General features: G+C 36.5%; 1 protein-coding gene across 2 annotated transcripts in view; it reads left to right on the top strand.

Moving 5' to 3' along the window:
• LOC133546847 (adhesion G protein-coupled receptor G3-like) overlaps positions 1 to 26,046 on the top strand; it is a 36,021-nt gene that overhangs the window by 1,020 nt on the left and 8,955 nt on the right. Inside the window, exons 4-10 of one of the 2 annotated variants that reach the window (XM_061892690.1) lie at positions 3,209 to 3,296; positions 8,183 to 8,323; positions 8,402 to 8,542; positions 11,064 to 11,118; positions 11,189 to 11,280; positions 24,355 to 24,473; positions 24,571 to 24,833. In XM_061892690.1, the coding sequence (XP_061748674.1) occupies positions 3,209 to 3,296; positions 8,183 to 8,323; positions 8,402 to 8,542; positions 11,064 to 11,118; positions 11,189 to 11,280; positions 24,355 to 24,473; positions 24,571 to 24,833 (899 nt within the window). Of the gene's footprint in view, positions 1 to 3,208; positions 3,297 to 8,182; positions 8,324 to 8,401; positions 8,543 to 11,063; positions 11,119 to 11,188; positions 11,281 to 24,354; positions 24,474 to 24,567; positions 24,834 to 26,046 lie in introns of both variants that reach the window. The other variant, XM_061892686.1, reaches the window with a different exon arrangement.

Genomic DNA, 26,046 nt, shown 5'->3' with positions numbered 1-26,046 from the left:
TTTGTAACAATGTTGTGTTGTGTCATGTTGCAACAATGTTGTGTTGTGTCATTTTGTAACAATGTTGTGTTGTGTCATGTTGTAACAATGTTGTGTTGTGTCATTTCTAACAATGTTGTGTTGTGTCATGTTGTAACAATGTTGTGTGTGTCATGTTGTAACAGTGTTGTGTCGGGTCGTGTTGTAAAAATGTTGTGTTGTGTCATGTTGTAACAATGTTGTGTTGTCATATTAACAATGTTGTGTTGTGTCATGTTGTAACAATGTTGTGTTGGGTCGTGTTGTAACAATGTTGTGTTGTGTCATGTTGTAACAATGTTGGGTTGTGTCATGTTGTAACAATGTTGTGTTGTGTCATGTTGTAACAATGTTGTGTCGTGTCATTTTGTAACAATGTTGTGTTGTGTCATGTTGTAACAATGTTGTGTTGTCTCATGTTGTGACAATGTTGTGTTGTGTCATGTTGTAACAATGTTGTGTTGTGTCATGTTGTAACAATCTTGCGTTTTGTCATGTTGTAACAATCTTGTGTTGTAACAATGTTGTGTTGTGTCATTTCTAACAATGTTGTGTTGTGTCATGTTGTAACAATGTTGTGTGTGTCATGTTGTAACAGTGTTGTGTTGGGTCGTGTTGTAACAATGTTGTGTTGTGTCATGTTGTAACAATGTTGTGTTGTCATATTAACAATGTTGTGTTGTGTCATGTTGTAACAATGTTGTGTTGGGTCATGTTGTAACAATGTTGTGTTGTGTCATGTTGCATTAATGTTGTGTTGTGTCTTGTTGTAACAATGTTGTGTTGTATCATGTTGTAACAATGTTGTGTTGTCATGTTGTAACAATGTTGTGTTGTGTCATGTTGTAACAATGTTGTGTTGTGTCATGTTGTGACAATGTTGTGTTGTGTCATGTTGTGACAATCTTGTGTTGTGTCATGTTGTAACAATCTTGTGTTGTAACAATCTTGTGTTGGGTCACTTTGTAACAATGTTGTGTTGTGTCATTTCTAACAATGTTGTGTTGTGTCATGTTGTAACAATGTTGTGTGTGTCATGTTGTAACAGTGTTGTGTTGGGTCGTGTTGTAAAAATGTTGTGTTGTGTCATGTTGTAACAATGTTGTGTTGTCATATTAACAATGTTGTGTTGTGTCATGTTGTAACAATGTTGTGTTGGGTCATGTTGTAACAATGTTGTGTTGTGTCATGTTGCATTATGTTGTGTTGTGTCTTGTTGTAACAATGTTGTGTTGTATCATGTTGTAACAATGTTGTGTTGTCATGTTGTAACAATGTTGTGTTGTGTCATGTTGTAACAATGTTGTGTTGTGTCATGTTGTGACAATGTTGTGTTGTGTCATGTTGTAACAATCTTGTGTTGTGTCATGTTGTAACAATCTTGTGTTGTGTCATGTTGTAACAATCTTGTGTTGTAACAATCTTGTGTTGGGTCATGTTGTAACAATGTTGTGTTGTGTCATGTTGTAACAATGTTGTGTGTGTCATGTTGTAACAGTGTTGTGTTGGGTCGTGTTGTAAAAATGTTGTGTTGTGTCATGTTGTAACAATGTTGTGTTGTCATATTAACAATGTTGTGTTGTGTCATGTTGTAACAATGTTGTGTTGGGTCGTGTTGTAACAATGTTGTGTTGTGTCATGTTGTAACAATGTTGTGTTGGGTCATGTTGTAACAATGTTGTGTTGGGTCGTGTTGTAACAATGTTGTGTTGTCATATTAACGATGTTGTGTTGTGTCATGTTGTAACAATGTTGTGTTGGGTCGTGTTGTAACGATGTTGTGTTGGGTCGTGTTGTAACGATGTTGTGTTTTTTCATGCTGTAACAATCATGTGTTGTGTCATGTTGTAACAATATTGTGTTGTGTCATGTTGTAACAATCTTGTGTTGTGTCATGTTGTAACAATGTTGTGTTGGGTCATGTTGCAAAAATGTTGTGTTGGGTCATGTTGCAAAAATGTTGTGTTGGGTCATGTTGCAACAATGTTGTGTTGTGTCATGTTGTAACAACGTTGTGTTGTGTCATGTTGTAACAATGTTGTGTTGTGTTGTAACAACGTTGTGCTGGGTCATGTTGTAACAATGTTGTGTTGGGCCATGTTGTAACAATGTTGTGTTACAGGTGTTACAAGCAGCACATAGTCAGTTGTAAGAAGTTGTGTGTGTAACAATGTTGTGTAACAGGTGTTACAAGCAGCACATAGTCCGTTGTAAGAAGTTGTGTGAGTGTCTAGTAACAATGTTGTGTTACAGGTGTTACAAGCAGCACATAGTTAGTTGTAAGAAGTTGTGTGTGTGTGTGTGTGTGTGTGTGTGTGTGTGTGTGTGTGTGTGTGTGTGTGTGTGTGTGTGTGTGTGTATAGTGACAATGTTGTGTTACAAGCAGCACATAGTCCATTGTAAGAACGTGTGTGTGTGTCTAGTAACAATCTTGTGTTACAAGCAGCACATAGTCAGTTGTAAGAAGTTGTGTGTGTGTCTAGTAACAATGTTGTGTTACAGGTGTTACAAGCAGCACATAGTCCATTGTAAGAACTTGTGTGTGTGTCTAGTAACAATCTTGTGTTACAAGCAGCACATAGTCAGTTGTAAGAAGTTGTGTGTGTGTCTAGTAACAATGTTGTGTTACAGGTGTTACAAGCAGCACATAGTCAGTTGTAAGAAGTTGTGTGTGAATGTGTGTGTATTAATGTTGTGTTACAGGTGTTACAAGCAGCACATAGTCAGTTGTAAGAAGTTGTGTGTGTAACAATGTTGTGTTACAGGTGTTACAAGCAGCACATAGTCCGTTGTAAGAAGTTGTGTGTGTAACAATGTTGTGTTACAGGTGTTACAAGCAGCACATAGTCCGTTGTAAGAAGTTGTGTGTGTAACATTGTTGTGTTACAAGCAGCACATGGTTAGTTGTAAGAAGTTGTGTGTGTATTAATGTTGTGTTACAGGTGTTACAAGCAGCACATTGTCTGTTGTAAGAAGTTGTGTGTGTAACAATGTTGTGTTACAGGTGTTACAAGCAGCACGTAGTCCGTTGTAAGAAGTTGTGTGTGTAACAATGTTGTGTTACAGGTGTTACAAGCAGCACATAGTCCGTTGTAAGAAGTTGTGTGTGTAACAATGTTGTGTTACAGGTGTTACAAGCAGCACATAGTCAGTTGTAAGAAGTTGTGTGTGTAACAATGTTGTGTTACAGGTGTTACAAGCAGCACATAGTCAGGTGCACCCTGACAGGCCGAGGGAAGCCAGGCTTTATTTTCCTTGAAGTTGAAACATCCAATAAGGTGAGAGAATCTTCTTCTTTGACCTTCATTTGATTGACAGGTGGCCATCTTGTCTCCAAAAGGGCAGAACATGTATCTCTATGTTGACCTTGAATGACCTGAAGTGTGTTTGATCAATAATTCATGTCCCACTAAGATCTCAGTATATGTTGGGAAATCCTTCTTTCCCTCGGTGAACCGCTGCTCTCCCCATGTCAGCAGCCCTCGTGCACGCCAACATGCTCCACAATAGACAAAACACAGTGGTCTTTTTCAGGTGATAGTAGATCCACACTGCTGTACACGGGCTACTCTAAAGTATATCCAACTTGACCTTCTACAGGTTGTCCAACAGTGTGGCCCCCCTGGTCCTGGGGCCCACTCTAAAAATACTCTTGGGAAAAAATAAATGAGAAAGTGGAATAAAGAGCAAACAGGTGACATGTAACAATAGAAAGTTGCAATGTTGACTCAAACAACGCAGGCTGTTTTTTTAATTAAAATGGTCATCGCTCAAAACATAATAATGAATCAAAATCAATGTTGGGAATTATTTAAAGCTCCAATTACTACACATCAAATATTACACTCTGAAATATGTTTTGGGGGGAAATATGTATTGCATATTTTGTGTTTGCCATAAAAACATAAAGCTTTCTTTGACAAATTGACATAAAACAAACAAAAGTAATAACAATACAATAACTAATGATTAGCTCTACAGCAGGGGTCACCAACACGGTGCCCGCGGGCACCAGGTCGCCCATAAGGACCAGATGAGTCGCCTGCTGGCCTGTTCTAAAAATAGCTCAAATAGCAGCACTTACCAGTGAGCTGCCTCTATTTCTTAAATTGTATTTATTTACTAGCAAGCTGGTCTCGCTTTGCTGGACATTTTTAATTCTAAGAGAGACAAAACTCGAATAGAATTTGAAAGTCCAAGAAAATATTTTAAAGACTTGGTCTCCACTTGTTTAAATAAATTCATTTATTTTTTTACTTTGCTTCTTATAACTTTCAGAAAGACAATTTTAGAGAAAAGAATACAACCTTAAAATTGATTTTAGGATTTTTAAACACATATACCTTTTTACCTTTTAAATTCCTTCCTCTTCTTTCCTGACAATTTAAATCAATGTTCAAGTAAATTTATTTTTTTTACTGTAAAGAATAATAAATACATTTTGATTTAATTCTTCATTTTAGCTTCAGTTTTTTCGACAAAGAATATTTGTGAAATATTTCTTCAAACTTATGATTAAAATTCAAAAACATTATTCTGGCAAATCTAGAAAATCTGTAGAATCAAATTCATATTTAGAGTATTTTTAATTTATTTTAACATTTTTGTTCTGGAAAATCTAGAAGAAATAATGATTTGTCTTTGTTAGAAATATAGCTTGGTCCAATTTGTTATATATTCTAACAAAGTGCAGATTGGATTTTAACCTATTTAAAACATTTAATCAAAAATATATATTTATTGTGAGAAATCATTAAAATTATCAGTGTTTCCACAAAGATAAACATCATTAATTATTAATAATAACAGAGTTAAAGGTAAATTGAGCAAATTAGCTATTTCTGGCTATTTATTTAATTGTGTATCAAACTGGTAGCCCTTGGCATTAATCAGTACCCAAGAAGTAGCTCTTGCTTTCAAAAAGGTTGCTGACCCCTGATCTAGAGTTTATTTAGCAATTTAAGTGTTGAAATGAAAAAAATAAAAAAGTAAATTTATCTTATTTTTAACACTTTTATCAGAGACATTAAATTAGCTGTTATTATTCAAAAATAATAATGAATCAAAACCAATGTTTTTATGAATTATTGATCTTATTTAAAGCTCCAATGACTTCACATCAAATATTACACTTTGAAATATTTTTGGGGGAAACATCTAATAGTTTTGTGTTTTTGCCATAAAAAACTGAGTTTTCTCTGACAAAAAGGGCATAAAACCAACCATAAAAATATAATAAAAATGTTTAAAGAAAAGATCTGAGGTTAATCTACGGATTTAACTGTTAAAGGTAAAAAAACTAAATAATACAAATAAATGTATGACTTATTTTCAACACTTTTATAAGTGGGACCCTTTTGGGTCCCTGAGAATGTTAGTGTGATATTTTTATTTAACTTTGAAATATTTAGGAGGGAAATATTTTATATTTTGTGTTTTTGTCATAAAAAATTGAGTTTTCTTTGACAAAAATTGCATAATACCAACCATAAAAATAAATAAAAATGTGCAAAGGACAAATCTGAGGTTAATCTACTGATTTAAGTGTTAAAGGTAAAAAAAATTAAAATAATACAAATAAATGTATGACCTTTTTTTAACACTTTTATGAGTGGGACCCTTTTGGGTCCCTGAGAATGTTAGTGTGATATTTTTATTTAACTTTGAACTATTTAGGGGGGAAATATTTTATATTTTGTGTTTTTGTCATAAAAAACTGAGTTTTCTTTGACAAAAATGGCATAAAACAAACCATAAAAATAAAATAAAAATGTGTAAAGGATGGATCTGAGGTAAATCTACTGATTTAAGTGTTAAAGGTAAAAAAAAATTAAAATAATACAAATAAATGTATGACCCTTTTTTAACACTTTTATGAGTGGGACCCTTTTGGGTCCCTGAGAATGTTAGTGTGATATTTTTATTTAACTTTGAAATATTTAGGGGGGAAATATTTTATATTTTGTGTTTTTGTCATAAAAAAATGAGTTTTCTTTGACAAAATTGGCATAAAACAAACCATAAAAATAAAATAAAAATGTGTAAAGGACAAATATGCGGTTAATCTGCTGATTTAAGTGTTAAAGGTAAAAAAAATTAAATAATACAAATAAATGTATGACCTTTTTTAACACTTTTATGAGTGGGACCCTTTTGGGTCCCTGAGAATGTTAGTGTGATAATTTTATTTAACTTTGAAATATTTAGGGGGGAAATATTTTATATTTTGTGTTTTTGTCATAAAAAACTGAGTTTTCTTTGACAAAAATTGCATAAAACAAACCATAAAAATAAAATAAAAATGTGTAAAGGACAGATCTGAGGTTAATCTGCTGATTTAAGTGTTAAAGGTAAAAAAAATTAAAATAATACAAATAAATGTATGACCCTTTTTTAACACTTTTATGAGTGGGACCCTTTTGGGTCCCTGAGAATGTTAGTGTGATAATTTTATTTAACTTTGAAATGTGGGCTCTACTGAGGATGTTGTTGTTGTTTGTGCAGCCCTTTGAGACACTAGTGATTTAGGGCTATATAAATAATCATTGATTGATTGATTGATTGATTGATTGAAATATTGCATATTTTGTGTTTTTGCCGTAAAAAACTGAGTTTTCTTTCACAAAAATGGCATAAAACAAACCATTAAACTATAATAAAAATGTGTAAAGGACAGATCTGAGGTTAATCTACTCATTTAAGGGTTAAAAGTAAAATATAATAATAATACAAATAAATGTACGACTTATTTTTAACAATTTATACTACTATTATACTTTGAAATATGTTTTGGGGGAAATATGGATTTTGTATTTTGTGTTTGGCATAGAAAATAAGTTGTCTTTGACAAAATGGGCATAAAACCAACAAACAGACAAAAATAATAACACATGATAATTGACGGTTAGATCTGAAGTTAATTTGGAGATTAAAGTGTTGCAATAAAATAATTGCACGTCTTTAATTATAATACTTTTGTATCTTATCTTATCCAAATCATTTTAGTGAGACATGGAAAAAACTCTTGTTTAAAAAAATTATAATAATGGATAAAAAACAATGTTGTGTCACGTTGTAAAAATATGTCATATTAAATATGACATATTTTGTGGTGTTGCTATGAAAAACAGGGTTTTGACAAAAATGGCATGTATATATATATATATATCAATATATATATATATATATACATATATATATATATATATATATATATATATAAGTATGTATATATATATCAATCATATACATACACACATATATACACACATACATATATATGTATATATGTACATATATATGTATATATATATGTATATGTGTATATATATATTTATATATATATATATATATATATACACATATACATATATATATACATATATATATATATATATATATATATATATATATATATATATATATATATATATATATATATATATATGTATATGTGTATATATCAATCAGTCAATCAATCAATGTTTATTTATATAGCCCTAAATCACAAGTGTCTCAAAGGGCTGCACAAACCACAATGACATCCTTGGTACAGACCCCACATAAGGGCAAGGAAAAACTCACAATCAGTGGGACGTCGGTGACAGTGACAATGATGACTATGGGAAACCTTGGAGAGGACCGCATATGTGGGTTCCAGGTTCGATCCCCGCTTCAGCCATCCTCCTTACTGCCGTTGTGTCCTTGGGCAAGACACTTCACCCACCTGCTCTCAATGCCACCCACACTGCTTTAAATATCACTTAAATATTGGCTTTCACTATGTAAAAGTGCTTTGAATCACTAGAGAAAAGCGCTATATAAATATAATTCACTTCACCTCACAAATATATAATTTAAATTGAGTATTATTGTTGGTGTGTGTAAATTGTATTTAAAATATGAAATATACCAGTTAAATAAAACCCTGCCTTGTTTTTAATGAATGCTTAGGGCCACTACGCTACTGTGTTTTATTGTTGGCCATTACGAGGCTACTTGGAGAGCCAAGTGTTTTCTGAGAAGTTCTGATCTACAGATTTAAACCTGGAGTAAGAAAATACTTATTTTTCAACTTGAGTGTAGCCTGAAATGTTTTTTTTTGTTATACATTGTTTTGGTGTTGAAAAAAATGTAAAACAATTTGCATGCTTTGAATTTTGAGGTGGAGGTGCGTCCCACAGCGGATCACGACGTCCGCATGCCGTCGTCGGCCCTCCAGAGAGCGGCCAGTGGCGAGAGGAGCGGCCGGGTGGTGGTGGTGGTGGTGGTGGTGGTCACCGTGCTGGACAGCAAACACTTCCAGGTAGAAGTGAGGAGGGAGGCCAGGTGATGCCTTCACAGGCGCTCGGTAAAAAGCAGCTTTGTCGCCTCTTTTGTGGAGACTTCAAGGAGGAAACGTGGACGACGAGTGGGAGCGACACACACCGTGTTGGGGGACACCGTGCTGGTGGTGCAGGCAGGAAGTTCTACGCTGAAGAACCTCTCCCAGCCAGTCGTCATGTCCTTCAAGCACAACAACACGGTGACACACAACACACCACATCATCGTAGTACAACACAACATCATAGTAGAACACAACATCATAGTCGAACACAACACACCACAACATAGTCAAACACAACACACCACAACAAAGTCAAACACACCACACCACAACATTGTCAAACACAACTACAACAGCATAGTAGAACGCAACACACAACATCATGGTATAACACAACATCATAGTATAACACAACACACCACAACATAGTCAAACACAACTACAACAACAAAGTAGAACACAACACACCACAATATAGTCAAACACAACTACAACAACATAGTCAAACACAGCTACAACAACATAGTCAAACACAACATAGTCAAACACAACACACAACATCATAGTACAACACAACACACCACAACATAGTCAAACACAACACACAACATCATAGTATAACACAACACACCACAACATAGTCAAACACAACTACAACAACATAGTACAACACAACATAACATAGTCAAACACAACAAACAACATCATAGTATAACACAACACACCCCAACATAGTCAAACACAACTACAACAACAAAGTCAAACACAGCTACAACAACAAAGTACAACACAACGCACCACAACATAGTCAAACACAACTACAACAACATAGTAAAACACAACACACCACAACATAGTAAAATAAAACTACAACAACATAATCAAACACAGCTACAACAACAAAGTACAACATAACACACCACAACATTGTCAAACACAACTACAACAACATAGTACAACACAACACACCATAACATAGTCAAACACAACACACCATAACATAGTCAAACACAACACACCACAACATAGTCAAACACAACACACAACGTAATAGTATAATACAACACACCACAACATAGTCAAACACAACTACAACAACATAGTAGAACACAACACACCACAACATAGTCAAACACAACTACAACAACATAGTAGAACACAACACACCACAACATAGTAAAACACAACACACCACAACATAGTAAAACACAACACACCACAACATAGTCAAACACAACAAACAACATCATAGTATAACACAACATAGTCAAACACAACTACAATAATATAGTCAAAAACAGCTACAACAACAAAGTACAACACAACACACCACAACATTGTCAAACACTACTACAACAACATAGTACAACACACCATAACATAGTCAAACACAACAAACAACATCATAGTATAACACAACAGACCACAAAATAGTCGAAAACAACTACAACAACATAGTACAACACAACACAACACACCACAACATAGTCCAACACAACACACAACGTAATAGTATAACACAACACACCACAACATAGTCAAACACAACTACAACAATATAGTAGAACGCAACAAACAACATCATAGTATAACACAACACACCACAACATAGTCAAACACAACTACAACAACATAGTAGAACACAACACACAAAGTAATAGTATAATACAACACACCACAACATAGTCAAACACAACTACAACAAAATAGTCAAACACAACATCATAGTATAACACAACACACCACAACATAGTCAAACACAACATCATAGTATAACACAACACATCACAACATAGTCACATACAACAACATAGTAAAACAAAAGAAAGCAGACAAGTACAACAATGTAACAAAAGAAAGCAGACAAGTACAAAAAGGGTAACAAAATAAAGCAGACAAGTACAACAAGGTAACAAAAGAAAGCAGACAAGTGCAACAATGTAACAAAAGAACGCAGACAAGTACAACAATGTAACAAAAGAAAGCAGACAAGTACAACAAGGTAACAAAATTAAAGCAGAGAAGTACAACAATGTAACAAAAGAAAGCAGACAAGTACAACAATGTAACAAAAGAAAGCAGACAAGTACAACAATGTAACAAAAGAAAGCAGACAAGTACAACAAGGTAACAAAATAAAAGCAGACAAGTACAACAAGGTAACAAAAGAAAGCAGAAAAGTACAACAATGTAACAAAAGAACGCAGACAAGTACAACAATGTAACAAAAGAAAGCAGACAAGTACAACAAGGTAACAAAATTAAAGCAGAGAAGTACAACAATGTAACAAAAGAAAGCAGACAAGTACAACAATGTAACAAAAGAAAGCAGACAAGTACAACAATGTAACAAAAGAAAGCAGACAAGTACAACAAGGTAACAAAATAAAAGCAGACAAGTACAACAAGGTAACAAAAGAAAGCAGAAAAGTACAACAATGTAACAAAAGAAAGCAGACAAGTACAACAAGGTAACAAAATAAAAGCAGACAAGTACAACAAGGTAACAAAAGAAAGCAGACAAGTACAACAAGGTAACAAAATAAAAGCAGACAAGTACAACAAGGTAACAAAAGAAAGCAGACAAGTACAACAATGTAACAAAATAAAAGCAGACAAGTACAAAAAGGGTAACAAAAGAAAGCAGACAAGTACAATAAGGTAACAAAATAAAAGCAGACAAGTACAACAACAATGCGGGTGTGTGCTGTGTTTCAGGTGCGTGAGGGCAGGTGTGTGTTTTGGGAGGAGTCGGCCCAGGAAGAAGGGACAGGTAGACCTCATGTTGTGATTGTCAGTAGACAACAACACCCGGAGTTGTCATCCTTCTATTTTGTGTTCAGGCTCCTGGAGCTCAGACGGCTGCGACACCAACGACACAGGAAGTCACTTTGTGTGCCGCTGCAACCACCTCAGCTTCTTTGCTGTACTCGTGGTAAGAACACCTTCCTCTGATCCATCACACCTCCTAACAAACACAACATACATATACATATTATGTATGTATGTATGTATATATATATATATGGACATACATGTATGTATGTATGTATATATGTATATATATAGACATACATGTATGTATGTATGTATGTATGTATATATGTATATATACAGACATGTATGTATGTATGTATGTATGTATGTATATATATATATATATATATATATATATATAGACATACATGTATGTATGTATGTATGTATGTATGTATGTATGAATGAATGTATGTCTATATATATATAGACATACATGTATGTATGTAGTTATACATGTCCATCCATTCATCCATTTTCTACTGCTTGTCCCTTTTTGGAGTCGCAAGGGGTGCTGGAGCCTTTATCAGCTTCTTCTGGACGGAAGGCGGGTACACCCTGGACAAGTCATCACCTCATTGCAGGGTTATTTATACATGTGTGTATGTATATATACACACACTTATATATGTATGTATACATGTATGTATGTAAAAATACATATATATGTATGTGTACATACATATGCATGTAAAAATACATATACATATATAAATAATTATAATTATAAATATATAAATAAATAATTATATATATAAATAAATATATGTATGTATATATATATGTATACATTGATTGATTGATACTTTTATTAGTAGATTGCACAGTACAGTACATATTCCGTACAAGTGACCACTAAATGGTAACACCCCAATAAGTTTTTCAACTTGTTTAAGTCGGGGTCCACGTTAATCAATTCATGGTACAAATATATACTATCAGCATAATACAGTCATCACACAAGTTAATCATCATAGTATATACATTGAATTATTGACATTATTTACAATCCGGGGGGTGGGATGAGGAGCTTTGGTTGATATCAGAACTTCAGTCATCAACAATTGCATCAACAGAGAAATGTGGACATTGAAACAGTGTAGGTGTGACTTAGTAGGATATGTACAGCCAGCAGAGAACATAGTGAGTTCACATAGCATAAGAACAAGTATATACATTAGAAGTACATTTGATTATTTACATTAGGTTATTTATAATCCGGGGAGATGGGATGTGAATGGAGGAGGGTATTAGTAAAGTGTTGAAGTTGCCTGGAGGTGTTGTTTTAGAGCGCTTTTGAAGGAGGATAGAGATGCACTTACTTTTCCACCTGTTGGGAGTGCATTCCACATTGATGTGGCATAGAAAGAGAATGAGTTAAGACCTTTGTTAGATGGGAATCTGGGTTTAACGTGGTTTGTGGAGCTCCCCCTGGTGTTGTGGTTATGGGGCTCATTTACGTTAAGGAAGTAGTTTGACATGTACTTCGGTATCTGGGAGGTGTAGCGGATTTTATAGACTCGGCTCAGTGCAAGTTGTTTGACTCTGTCCTCCACCCTGAGCCAGCCCACTTTGGAGAAGTGGGTTGGAGTGAGGTGTGATCTGGGGTGGAGGTCTAAAAGTAACCGGACTAGCTTATTCTGGGATGTTTGGAGTCTAGATTTGAGGGTTTTGGAGGTGCTGGGGTACCAGGAGGTGCAAGCGTGATCGAAGAAGGGTTGAATGAGAGTTCCCGCTAGAATGTTCAAGGTGCTTTTGTTGACCAGAGAGGAGATTCTGTAGAGGAATCTCGTTCTTTGGTTGACCTTTTTGATGACCTTGGTTGCCATTTTATCACAGGAAAGATTAGCCTCTAGAATGGAAGCTAGGTAGGTGATCTCATCTTTCCTGGTGATAACAATGTCACCCACTTTTATAGTCAAGTCACTGACTTTAAGAAGGTTGATGTGGGACCCAAATAGGATGGATTCCCTTTTACCTAAGTGTATGGATAGCTTGTTGTCAGCGAGCCAGGTGCAAATATTAAGGAGTTCAGCACTGAGGATTTGTTCCACCTGTGACTTGTCCTTGCCGGATACCAGCAGGGCCGAGTCATCCGCAAACAGGAACAATTCACAGTGGCATGCTGATGGCATGTCATTGATGTATATTAGGAACAGTAAAGGCCCTAGTATACTGCCTTGGGGGACTCCACAGCTTACTGAGAGGGGAGGGGACACCTCTATCACCTGTTTCCTCCCCTCCAAGTAAGACTGCATCCAGCTCCATGAGGTTCTATCCAAGGTGTTTGCTCTGAGCTTATCCAACAGTATAGCGTGGTTAACAGTGTCAAAGGCCTTCTGAATGTCCAGCATGACCATGCCACAGTATTTATAATGTCCAGCATGTCCAGCAGTATTTATAATGTCCAGCATGACCAGCAGTATTTATAATGTCCAGCTCATGTTTGATGTGGTCGGTCAGATAGAGAAGACATGTGTCAGTGGAGTGCTTAGTTCTGAAGCCACATTGTAATTTGTACATGAGTTTATTATTAGCAAAGTATCTATCCACCTGTTCATAAACTATTTTCTCCATTACTTTGAAAATGGAAGTGAGAATAGAAACAGGTCGGTAGTTACCAGGTTCTATTTCGCTTCCTTTTTTTTATAAAGGGGGGTTACTCTTGCTTTCTTGAAATCCTTGGGTACTTGGCCTTGTTTGATTGAGAGGTTTATTATGTGTGTGATTATTGGGGCAATGGTGGTTTATTAAGTGTGTGATTATTGGGGCAATGGTGGTTTATTAAGTGTGTGATTATTGGGGCAATGGTGGTTTATTATGTGTGTGATTATTGGGGCAATGGTGGTTTATTGTGTGTGTGATTATTGGGGCAATGGTGGTTTATTATGTGTGTGATTATTGGGGCAATGGTGGTTTATTAAGTGTGTGATTATTGGGGCAATGGTGGTTTATTAAGTGTGTGATTATTGGGGCAATGGTGGTTTATTATGTGTGTGATTATTGGGGCAATGGTGGTTTATTATGTGTGTGATTATTGGGGCAATGGTGGTTTATTAAGTGTGTGATTATTGGAGCAATGGTGGTTTATTAAGTGTGTGATTATTGGGGCAATGGTGGTTTATTATGTGTGTGATTATTGGGGCAATGGTGGTTTATTAAGTGTGTGATTATTGGGGCAATGGTGGTTTATTAAGTGTGTGATTATTGGGGCAATGGTGGTTTATTAAGTGTGTGATTATTGGGGCAATGGTGGTTTATTAAGTGTGTGATTATTGGGGCAATGGTGGTTTATTATGTGTGTGATTATTGGGGCAATGGTGGTTTATTATGTGTGTGATTATTGGGGCAATGGTGGTTTATTAAGTGTGTGATTATTGGGGCAATGGTGGTTTATTAAGTGTGTGATTATTGGGGCAATGGTGGTTTATTAAGTGTGTGATTATTGGGGCAATGGTGGTTTATTAAGTGTGTGATTATTGGGGCAATGGTGGTTTATTAAGTGTGTGATTATTGGGGCAATGGTGGTTTATTATGTGTGTGATTATTGGGGCAATGGTGGTTTATTGTGTGTGTGATTATTGGGGCAATGGTGGTTTATTATGTGTGTGATTATTGGGGCAATGGTGGTTTATTAAGTGTGTGATTATTGGGGCAATGGTGGTTTATTAAGTGTGTGATTATTGGGGCAATGGTGGTTTATTATGTGTGTGATTATTGGGGCAATGGTGGTTTATTATGTGTGTGATTATTGGGGCAATGGTGGTTTATTAAGTGTGTGATTATTGGAGCAATGGTGGTTTATTAAGTGTGTGATTATTGGGGCAATGGTGGTTTATTATGTGTGTGATTATTGGGGCAATGGTGGTTTATTAAGTGTGTGATTATTGGGGCAATGGTGGTTTATTAAGTGTGTGATTATTGGGGCAATGGTGGTTTATTAAGTGTGTGATTATTGGGGCAATGGTGGTTTATTAAGTGTGTGATTATTGGGGCAATGGTGGTTTATTATGTGTGTGATTATTGGGGCAATGGTGGTTTATTATGTGTGTGATTATTGGGGCAATGGTGGTTTATTAAGTGTGTGATTATTGGGGCAATGGTGGTTTATTAAGTGTGTGATTATTGGGGCAATGGTGGTTTATTATGTGTGTGATTATTGGGGCAATGGTGGTTTATTATGTGTGTGATTATTGGGGCAATGGTGGTTTATTAAGTGTGTGATTATTGGGGCAATGGTGGTTTATTAAGTGTGTGATTATTGGGGCAATGGTGGTTTATTATGTGTGTGATTATTGTGGTAGTGGTGGTTTATTATGTGTGTGATTATTGGGGCAATGGTGGTTTATTATGTGTGTGATTATTGGGGCAATGGTGGTTTATTAAGTGTGTGATTATTGGAGCAATGGTGGTTTATTAAGTGTGTGATTATTGGGGCAATGGTGGTTTATTAAGTGTGTGATTATTGGGGCAATGGTGGTTTATTATGTGTGTGATTATTGTGGTAGTGGTGGTTTATTATGTGTGTGATTATTGGGGCAATGGTGGTTTATTATGTGTGTGATTATTGGGGCAATGGTGGTTTATTAAGTGTGTGATTATTGGGGCAATGGTGGTTTATTATGTGTGTGATTATTGGGGCAATGGTGGTTTATTAAATGTGTGATTATTGGGGCAATGGTGGTTTATTATGTGTGTGATTATTGGGGCAATGGTGGTTTATTAAGTGTGTGATTATTGGGGCAATGGTGGTTTATTATGTGTGTGATTATTGGGGCAATGGTGGTTTATTATGTGTGTGATTATTGGGGCAATGGTGGTTTATTAAATGTGTGATTATTGGGGCAATGGTGGTTTATTATGTGTGTGATTATTGGGGCAATGGTGGTTTATTAAGTGTGTGATTATTGGGGCAATGGTGGTTTATTAAGTGTGTGATTATTGGGGCAATGGTGGTTTATTATGTGTGTGATTATTGGGGCAATGGTGGTTTATTATGTGTGTGATTATTGGGGCAATGGTGGTTTATTATGTGTGTGATTATTGGGGCAATGGTGGTTTATTATGTGTGTGATTATTGGGGCAATGGTGGTTTATTATGTGTGTGATTATTGGGGCAATGGTGGTTTATTATGTGTGTGATTATTGGGGCAATGGTGGTTTATTAAGTGTGTGATTATTGGGGCAATGGTGGTTTATTATGTGTGTGATTATTGGGGCAATGGTGGTTTATTAAGTGTGTGATTATTGGGGCAATGGTGGTTTATTAAGTGTGTGATTATTGGGGCAATGGTGGTTTATTATGTGTGTGATTATTGGGGCAATGGTGGTTTATTAAGTGTGTGATTATTGGGGCAATGGTGGTTTATTAAGTGTGTGATTATTGGGGCAATGGTGGTTTATTATGTGTGTGATTATTGGGGCAATGGTGGTTTATTAAGTGTGTGATTATTGGGGCAATGGTGGTTTATTATGTGTGTGATTATTGTGGCAATGGTGGTTTATTATGTGTGTGATTATTGGGGCAATGGTGGTTTATTAAGTGTGTGATTATTGGGGCAATGGTGGTTTATTAAGTGTGTGATTATTGGGGCAATGGTGGTTTATTAAGTGTGTGATTATTGGGGCAATGGTGGTTTATTAAGTGTGTGATTATTGGGGCAATGGTGGTTTATTATGTGTGTGATTATTGGGGCAATGATGGTTTATTAAGTGTGTGATTATTGGGGCAATGGTGGTTTATTATGTGTGTGATTACTGGGGCAATGGTGGTTTATTAAGTGTGTGATTATTGGGGCAATGGTGGTTTATTAAGTGTGTGATTATTGGGGCAATGGTGGTTTATTAAGTGTGTGATTATTGGGGCAATGGTGGTTTATTATGTGTGTGATTATTGGGGCAATGATGGTTTATTAAGTGTGTGATTATTGGGGCAATGGTGGTTTATTATGTGTGTGATTATTGGGGCAATGGTGGTTTATTATGTGTGTGATTATTGGGGCAATGGTGGTTTATTATGTGTGTGATTATTGGGGCAATGGTGGTTTATTATGTGTGTGATTGTTGGGGCAATGGTGGTTTATTATGTGTGTGATTATTGGGGCAATGGTGGTTTATTATGTGTGTGATTATTGGGGCAATGGTGGTTTATTATGTGTGTGATTATTGGGGCAATGGTGGTTTATTAAGTGTGTGATTATTGGGGCAATGGTGGTTTATTAAGTGTGTGATTATTGGGGCAATGGTGGTTTATTATGTGTGTGATTATTGGGGCAATGGTGGTTTATTAAGTGTGTGATTATTGGGGCAATGGTGGTTTATTATGTGTGTGATTATTGGGGCAATGGTGGTTTATTATGTGTGTGATTATTGGGGCAATGGTGGTTTATTAAGCGTGTGATTATTGGGGCAATGGTGGTTTATTAAGTGTGTGATTATTGGGGCAATTGTGGTTTATTATGTGTGTGATTATTGGGGCAATGGTGGTTTATTAAGTGTGTGATTATTGGGGCAATGGTGGTTTATTAAGTGTGTGATTATTGGGGCAATGGTGGTTTATTAAGTGTGTGATTATTGGGGCAATGGTGGTTTATTAAGTGTGTGATTATTGGGGCAATGGTGGTTTATTAAGTGTGTGATTATTGGGGCAATAGTGGTTTATTATGTGTGTGATTATTGGGGCAATGGTGGTTTATTAAGTGTGTGATTATTGGGGCAATGGTGGTTTATTAAGTGTGTGATTATTGGGGCAATGGTGGTTTATTTTGTATGTGATTATTGGGGCAATGGTGGTTTATTAAGTGTGTGATTATTGGGGCAATGGTGGTTTATTTTGTGTGTGATTATTGGGGCAATGGTGGTTTATTATGTGTGTGATTATTGGGGCAATGGTGGTTTATTATGTGTGTGATTATTGGGGCAATGGTGGTTTATTATGTGTGTGATTATTGGGGCAATGGTGGTTTATTATTTGTGTGATTATTGGGGCAATGGTGGTTTATTATGTGTGTGATTATTGGGGCAATGGTGGTTTATTAAGTGTGTGATTATTGGGGCAATGGTGGTTTATTATGTGTGTGATTATTGGGGCAATGGTGGTTTATTATGTGTGTGATTATTGGGGAAATGGTGGTTTATTAAGTGTGTGATTATTGGGGCAATGGTGGTTTATTAAGTGTGTGATTATTGGGGCAATGGTGGTTTATTAAGTGTGTGATTATTGGGGCGATGGTGGTTTATTAAGTGTGTGATTATTGGGGCAATGGTGGTTTATTAAGTGTGTGATTATTGGGGCAATGGTGGTTTATTAAGTGTGTGATTATTGGGGCAATGGTGGTTTATTAAGTGTGTGATTATTGGGGCAATAGTGGTTTATTATGTGTGTGATTATTGGGGCAATGGTGGTTTATTAAGTGTGTGATTATTGGGGCAATGGTGGTTTATTAAGTGTGTGATTATTGGGGCAATGGTGGTTTATTTTGTATGTGATTATTGGGGCAATGGTGGTTTATTAAGTGTGTGATTATTGGGGCAATGGTGGTTTATTTTGTGTGTGATTATTGGGGCAATGGTGGTTTATTATGTGTGTGATTATTGGGGCAATGGTGGTTTATTATGTGTGTGATTATTGGGGCAATGGTGGTTTATTATTTGTGTGATTATTGGGGCAATGGTGGTTTATTAAGTGTGTGATTATTGGGGCAATGGTGGTTTATTATGTGTGTGATTATTGGGGCAATGGTGGTTTATTAAGTGTGTGATTATTGGGGCAATGATGGTTTATTATGTGTGTGATTATTGGGGCAATGATGGTTTATTATGTGTGTGATTATTGGGGCAATGGTGGTTTATTATGTGTGTGATTATTGGGGCAATGGTGGTTTATTATGTGTGTGATTATTGGGGCAATGGTGGTTTATTATGTGTGTGATTATTGGGGCAATGGTGGTTTATTATGTGTGTGATTATTGGGGCAATGGTGGTTTATTATGTGTGTGATTATTGGGGCAATGGTGGTTTATTATGTGTGTGATTATTGGGGCAATGGTGGTTTATTAAGTGTGTGATTATTGGGGCAATGGTGGTTTATTAAGTGTGTGATTATTGGGGCAATGGTGGTTTATTAAGTGTGTGATTATTGGGGCGATGGTGGTTTATTAAGTGTGTGATTATTGGGGCAGTAGTGCTGGCAGAGTCCATGAGGAATCTGGAGGGGATATTGTCAAGGCCGGGGGTCTTGTTTGGGTGGAGCGCGCTCAATTTATTAAGCACCTCGTTGACTGAGACCATTTCTAATTTAATAATTGACATCCTTCAGCAAAAATCAACAGGAAGTTGGCAATTACTCCTTCAAAACAACAGTTTTGTAAACACCCGTCACCTTTATTCAAACATTATCTCCTCTGAGCGCGTTTGTCGTTTCGGCTTCAAACTCGCACAGGAGAGAGTTTGAACCCTTCTGATTAAAAGTTAGCGAAAGAGTTTTGATTACTGCTCCGGTTTTGATTTTATGTCCCTTCAAAGAACTGCTGTGCTGCTGCTGCTGCGCTGCTGTTGTCTCAAGATGGCTGCTTAAAAGCAGGAAGCACTAGCGTGACCACACAATGCAGAGAAGGTAGATACACTAGACAAAAGTATTGGGACACTTAGGACTACCACTAGACAAAAGTATTGGGACACTTAGGACTACCACTGGACAAAAGTATCGGGACACTTAGGACTACCACTGGACAAAAGTATTGGGACACTTAGGACTACAACTGGACAAAAGTATTGGGGCACTTATGACTAACCCTAGGCAAAAGTATTGGGACACTTAGGACTACCACTGGACAAAAGTATTGGGACACTTACAACTAACCCTAGGCAAAAGTATTGGGACACTTAGGACTACCACTGGACAAAAGTATTGGGACACTTACGACTAACCCTAGGCAAAAGTATTGGGACACTTAGGACTACCACTGGACAAAAGTATCGGGACACTTAGGACTACCACTGGACAAAAGTATCGGGACACTTAGGACTACCACTAGGCAAAAGTATTGGGACACTTAGGACTAACACTAGGCACAAGTATTGGGACACTTACGATTAACACTAGGCAAAAGTATTGGGACACTTAGGACTACCACTGGACAAAAGTATTGGGACACTTAGGACTACCACTGGACAAAAGTATTGGGGCACTTACGACTAACCCTAGGCAAAAGTATTGGGACACTTAGGACTAACAGTTGACAATGACAATGTGAAATGGAATTAATTATTTTTGGTCCTCAAAATTCTACACACAATACCTTATAATAATAGTAGCTACTATCCATGCATCTTCTAACGCCTATTACGGGTTTGGGTCTCGGGGCCAGAAGCCAAAGGCGGCCCAGACCAACACTGCTTGTTTGAAATTGTTGTTGACTACTCCTTGCTTTCTGTAGAAGGCTTTAATGTGTTCTACACCAGAGCGACCAGAGTGATGGGATAGCTTGTTAACGAGAGTTGTGGCTATGTTGGTGAAGAAGGTGTTAAGTCTGCTTGCTACATCCATTTTGTCTGTAATGAGGGCGTCACCCTCCTTGATGTTGATGTTGGTGAGTCTGGTTTTAAGTTTCTGGCTGCATCCAGGAAGCTGCTTGTTGAGAATTTTCCAGAGCTCACGTGGCATATTTGTGTTTTCCTGTATTTTGTTGTTGATATAATTTTTTTTCAGGGATTTAGTCAGGTTGTTTGTCTTATTTCTTAATTTATTGCATTGCTTTTTGAGAGTTGAAAGGAGTGATTTGATGTTATTATTATTGGGTTGTTTATTTACTTCGGTTTTACACTTTTTGTATTCGAAGTATTTTCTGTCTTTGTCTTTTATGGCAGCTAATAGGTCTGGATTGATCCATGGCTTAGAGCGGGCTTTGATCCTGACTGTTGAATGCTAACATGCTAAACCGCTAACTTAACAAAATAGACAAATATAATAAGACAATTTATAGTTGAATGCTAAAATGCTAACACACGAACTTGAAAAAAATATAATAATAATTTTAAAGATAGCCCGAATGCAGCTGAGATAGGCTTCAGCGACCCCCTGCAACCCCAAAAGGGACAAGCGGTAGGAAATGGGTGGATGGATGGATGGATTTTAAAGACAATTTATAGTTTAATGCTATCATGCTAACCCGCTAACTTAACAAAATAGACAAATATAATAAGACAATTTATAGTTGAATGCTAATTCGCTAACTTAACAAAATAGACAAATATAATAAGACAATTTATAGTTAAATGCTAACATGCTAACCCGCCAACTTAACAAAATAGACAAATATAATAAGACAATTTATAGTTGAATGCTAACATGCTAACCCGCCAACTTAACGAAATAGACAAATATAATAAGACAATTTATAGTTGAATGCTAACATGCTAACCCGCTAACTTAACAAAATAGACAAATATAATAAGACAATTTATAGTTAAATGCTAACATGCTAACCCGCTAACTTAACAAAATAGACAAATATAATAAGACAATTTATAGTTGAATGCTAACTTGCTAACCCGCTAACTTAACAAAATAGACAAATATAATTTATAGTTAAATTCTAACATGCTAGCACGCGAACTTGAAAAAAATGTAATAATAATTTTAAAGATAGCCCGAATGCAGCTGAGAAAGGCTTCAGCGACCCCCTGCAACCCCAAAAGGGACAAGCGGTAGGAAATGGGTGGATGGATGGATTTTAAAGACAATTTATAGTTGAATGCTAACCTGCTAACTTAACAAAATCAACAAATATAATAAGACAATTAATAGTTAAATGCTAACATGCTAACCCGCTAACTTAACAAAATAGACAAATATAATAAGACAATTTATAGTTAAATTCTAACATGCTAGCACGCGAACTTGAAAAAAATATAATAATCATTTTAAAGATAGCCCGAATGCAGCTGAGATAGGCTTCAGCGACCCCCTGCAACCCCAAAAGGGACAAGCGGTAGGAAATGGGTGGATGGATGGATGGATTTTAAAGACAATTTATAGTTGAATGCTAACCTGCTAACTTAACAAAATAGACAAATATAATAAGACAATTTATAGTTAAATGCTAACATGCTAACCTGCTAACTTAACAAAATAGAAAAATATAATAAGATAATTTATAGTTGAATGCTAACTTGCTAACCCGCTAACTTAACAAAATAGACAAATATAATAAGACAATTTATAGTTGAATGCTAAAATGCTAACCCCTGCAACCCCAAAAGGGACAAGCGGTAGGAAATGGGTGGATGGATGGATTTCAAAGACAATTTATAGTTGAATGCTAACCTGCTAACTTAACAAAATGGACAAATATAATAAGACAATTTGTAGTTAAATGTTAACATGCTAACCCGCTAACTTAACAAAATAGACAAATATAATAAGACAATTTATAGTTAAAATCTAACATGCTAGCACGCGAACTTGAAAAAAATATAATAATAATTTTAAAGATAGCCCGAATGCAGCTGAGATAGGCTTCAGCGACCCCCTGCAACCCCAGAAGGGACAAGCGGTAGGAAATGGGTGGATGGATGGATGGATTTTAAAGACAATTTATAGTTGAATGCTAACCTGCTAACTTAACAAAATAGACAAATATAATAAGACAATTTATAGTTAAATGCTAACATGCTAACCTGCTAACTTAACAAAATAGACAAATATAATAAGACAATTTTTAGTTGAATGCTAACTTGCTAACCCGCTAACTTAACAAAATAGACAAATATAATAAGACAATTTATAGTTAAATTCTAACATGCTAGCACGCGAACTTGAAAAAAATATAATAATAATTTTAAAGATAGCCCGAATGCAGCTGAGATAGGCTTCAGCGACCCCCTGTAACCCCAGAAGGGACAAGCGGTAGGAAATGGGTGGATGGATGGATGGATTTTAAAGACAATTTATAGTTGAATGCTAACCTGCTAACTTAACAAAATAGACAAATATAATAAGACAATTTATAGTTGAATACTAACATGCTAACCCGCTAACTTAACAAAATAGACAAATATAATAAGACAATTTATAGTTGAATACTATCATGCTAACCCGCTAACTTAACAAAATAGACAAATATAATAAGACAATTTATAGTTGAATACTAAAATGCTAACCCCTGCAACCCCAAAAGGGACAAGCGGTAGGAAATGGGTGGATGGATGGATTTTAAAGATAATTTATAGTTGAATGCTAACATGCTAACTTAACAAAATGGACAAATATAATAAGACAATTTATAGTTAAATGCTAACATGCTAACCCGCTAACTTAACAAAATAGACAAATATAATAAGACAATTTATAGTTGAATGCTAAAATGCTAACACGCGAACTTGAAAAAAAAATTATAATAATTTTAAAGACAGCTCGAATGCAGCTGAGATAGGCTTCAGCAACCCCCTGCAACCCCTCAAAGGACAAGCGGTAGAAAATGGGTGGATGGATGGATTTTAAAGACAATTTATAGTTGAATGCTAACATGCTAACCTGCTAACTTAACAAAATAGACAAATATAATAAGACTATAGTTAAATGCTAACATGCAAACCCGCTAACTTAACAAAATAGACAAATATAGTAATACAATTTATAGTTAAATGCTAACATGTTAACCTGCTAACTTAACAAAATAGACAAATATAATAAGACTATAGTTAAATGCTAACATGCAAACCCGCTAACTTAACAAAATAGACAAATATAGTAATACAATTTATAGTTAAATGCTAACATGTTAACCCGCTAACTTAACAAAATAGACAAATATAATAAGACAATTTATAGTTGAATGCTAACATGCTAACCCGCTAACTTAACAAAATAGACAAATATAATAAGAGAATTTATAGTTAAATGCTAACATGCTTGCACGTGAACTTGAAAAAAAATTAGAATAATTTTAAAGACAGCCTGAATGCAGCTGAGATAGGCTTCAGCGACCCCCTGCAACCTCAAAAGGGACAAGCAGTAGAAAATGGATGGATTTTAAAGACAATTTGTAGTTGAATGCTAATATGCTAACACACTAACTTAACAAAATAGACAAATAAAATAAGACAATTTAGAGTTGAATGCTAACACGCTAATTTGAAACAATAAACATTTCTAATTACTACAAAATATCTCCCTTTCCTTCCTGCCAAGAACGCCGACGTGTCGCTGAGCAAAGAAGACGCCGTCAACCTGAGTTTGCTCACAATGGTGGGGTCCTCGCTCTCGGCCTTCTTCTCCGCCCTCAGCCTCTTCCTCTACGTCTGCCTGCAGTACGCTACTTCCTGTTAGCCGGGTCCCAGCCCCCATCATGCATTGCACCAAGGTGTGTGTGTGTGTGTGTGTGTGTGTGTGTGTGTCCGACAGCAGGCAGCCGCCCGAGCGAGGCGGGTGTCTTCATGCCCACCTGACGCTGGCGCTGCTCTGCCTGCACCTGGGCTTCCTGGCCTGCAGCCTGGGGGCCCGTGGGCCGGACTGGTCGTGCGGGGTCCTGGGTCTCCTGCTGCACTGGGCCCTGATGGCCACCGTCACCTGGTCGGCGCTGGAGGGCTTCCACCTGTACCTGCTGCTGGTGCGGGTCTTCAACATCTACATCAGGAGATACCTGCTCAAGCTGAGTCTGCTGGGCTGGGGTGAGTGGGCCACTACATTAGGCACACATGCTAACGCTAACTTCCACCACTGAGGGCCACACTGGGAAATTAAACACATTTTGAGGTTTTTCATTTTCAAAACCATATAGCGTATTTCCTTGAATTGCCGCCGGGGCGCTAATTTATTTAAAACCTCTTTCCACTCCCGCGCTTACCAAAGGCATGCGGTAAAGGTAAGCATGCGCTAATTATTTCAAAACCTCTACTCACTCCGGCACTTACCAAAGGCATGCGGTAAAAATTTGAGTGTGATGTAAGGATACCATCATGAAAAGCACATTTAATGTAAAAAACGTTATTATGGTCTTACCTTTACTTATAAATGAAGTCCATGCCAGCTCCTTCTGATCAAAAGCATGGATAACTTGTTTTCTAGAAGTCTTCCTTATCTTTCTTCAGTTTTAAAAGTCTCTCTGTCTCGATGGAGATCTTCCTTTACTACCTCCTGCTTCGATTGAAAGAACTCACTGCACGTAAGAGATGATGTTACGGACCTTTGATCCCTCATACGGTACTGCATCAGAAACCGACATCAGTGTGTAAAGGATATCACCACATGGGCTCAGGAACACTTCACAAAACCACTGTCAGTAACGACCTAATACCCTATTTCCTTGAATTGCCGCCGGGGCGCTAATTTATTTAAAACCTCTTTCCACTCCCGCGCTTACCAAAGGCTTGCGGTAAAGGTAAGCATGCGCTAATTATTTCAAAACCTCTACTCACTCCGGCACTTACCAAAGGCATGCGGTAAAAATTTGAGTGTGATGTAAGGATACCATCATGAAAAGCACATTTAATATAAAAAACCTTATTATGGTCTTACCTTTACTTATAAATGAAGTCCATGCGCAGCTCCTTCTGATCAAAAGCATGGATAACTTGTTTTCTAGAAGTCTTCCTTATCTTTCTTCAGTTTGAAAAGTCTCTCTGTCTCGATGGAGATCTTCCTTTATTACCTCCTGCTTCGATTGAAAGTCCAGTTTAGAAAAATGCTATCAGACCAACATTTCCCAACAAGCCATGGCAAGGAATTTAGGGATTTTACCATCTACGGTCCGTAAAATCATCAAAAAGTTCAGAGAATCTGGAGAAATCACTGCACGTAAGAGATGATGTTACGGACCTTTGATCCCTCAGACGGTACTGCATCAGAAACCGACATCAGTGTGTAAAGGATATCACCACATGG

This window comes from Nerophis ophidion, linkage group LG02 (genome assembly GCF_033978795.1).
Source record: "Nerophis ophidion isolate RoL-2023_Sa linkage group LG02, RoL_Noph_v1.0, whole genome shotgun sequence".
Lineage (NCBI taxonomy): Eukaryota > Metazoa > Chordata > Actinopteri > Syngnathiformes > Syngnathidae > Nerophis > Nerophis ophidion.
The sequence above is the reverse complement of the archived record's forward strand: the minus strand, read 5'-3'. Positions and strand labels throughout refer to the sequence as shown.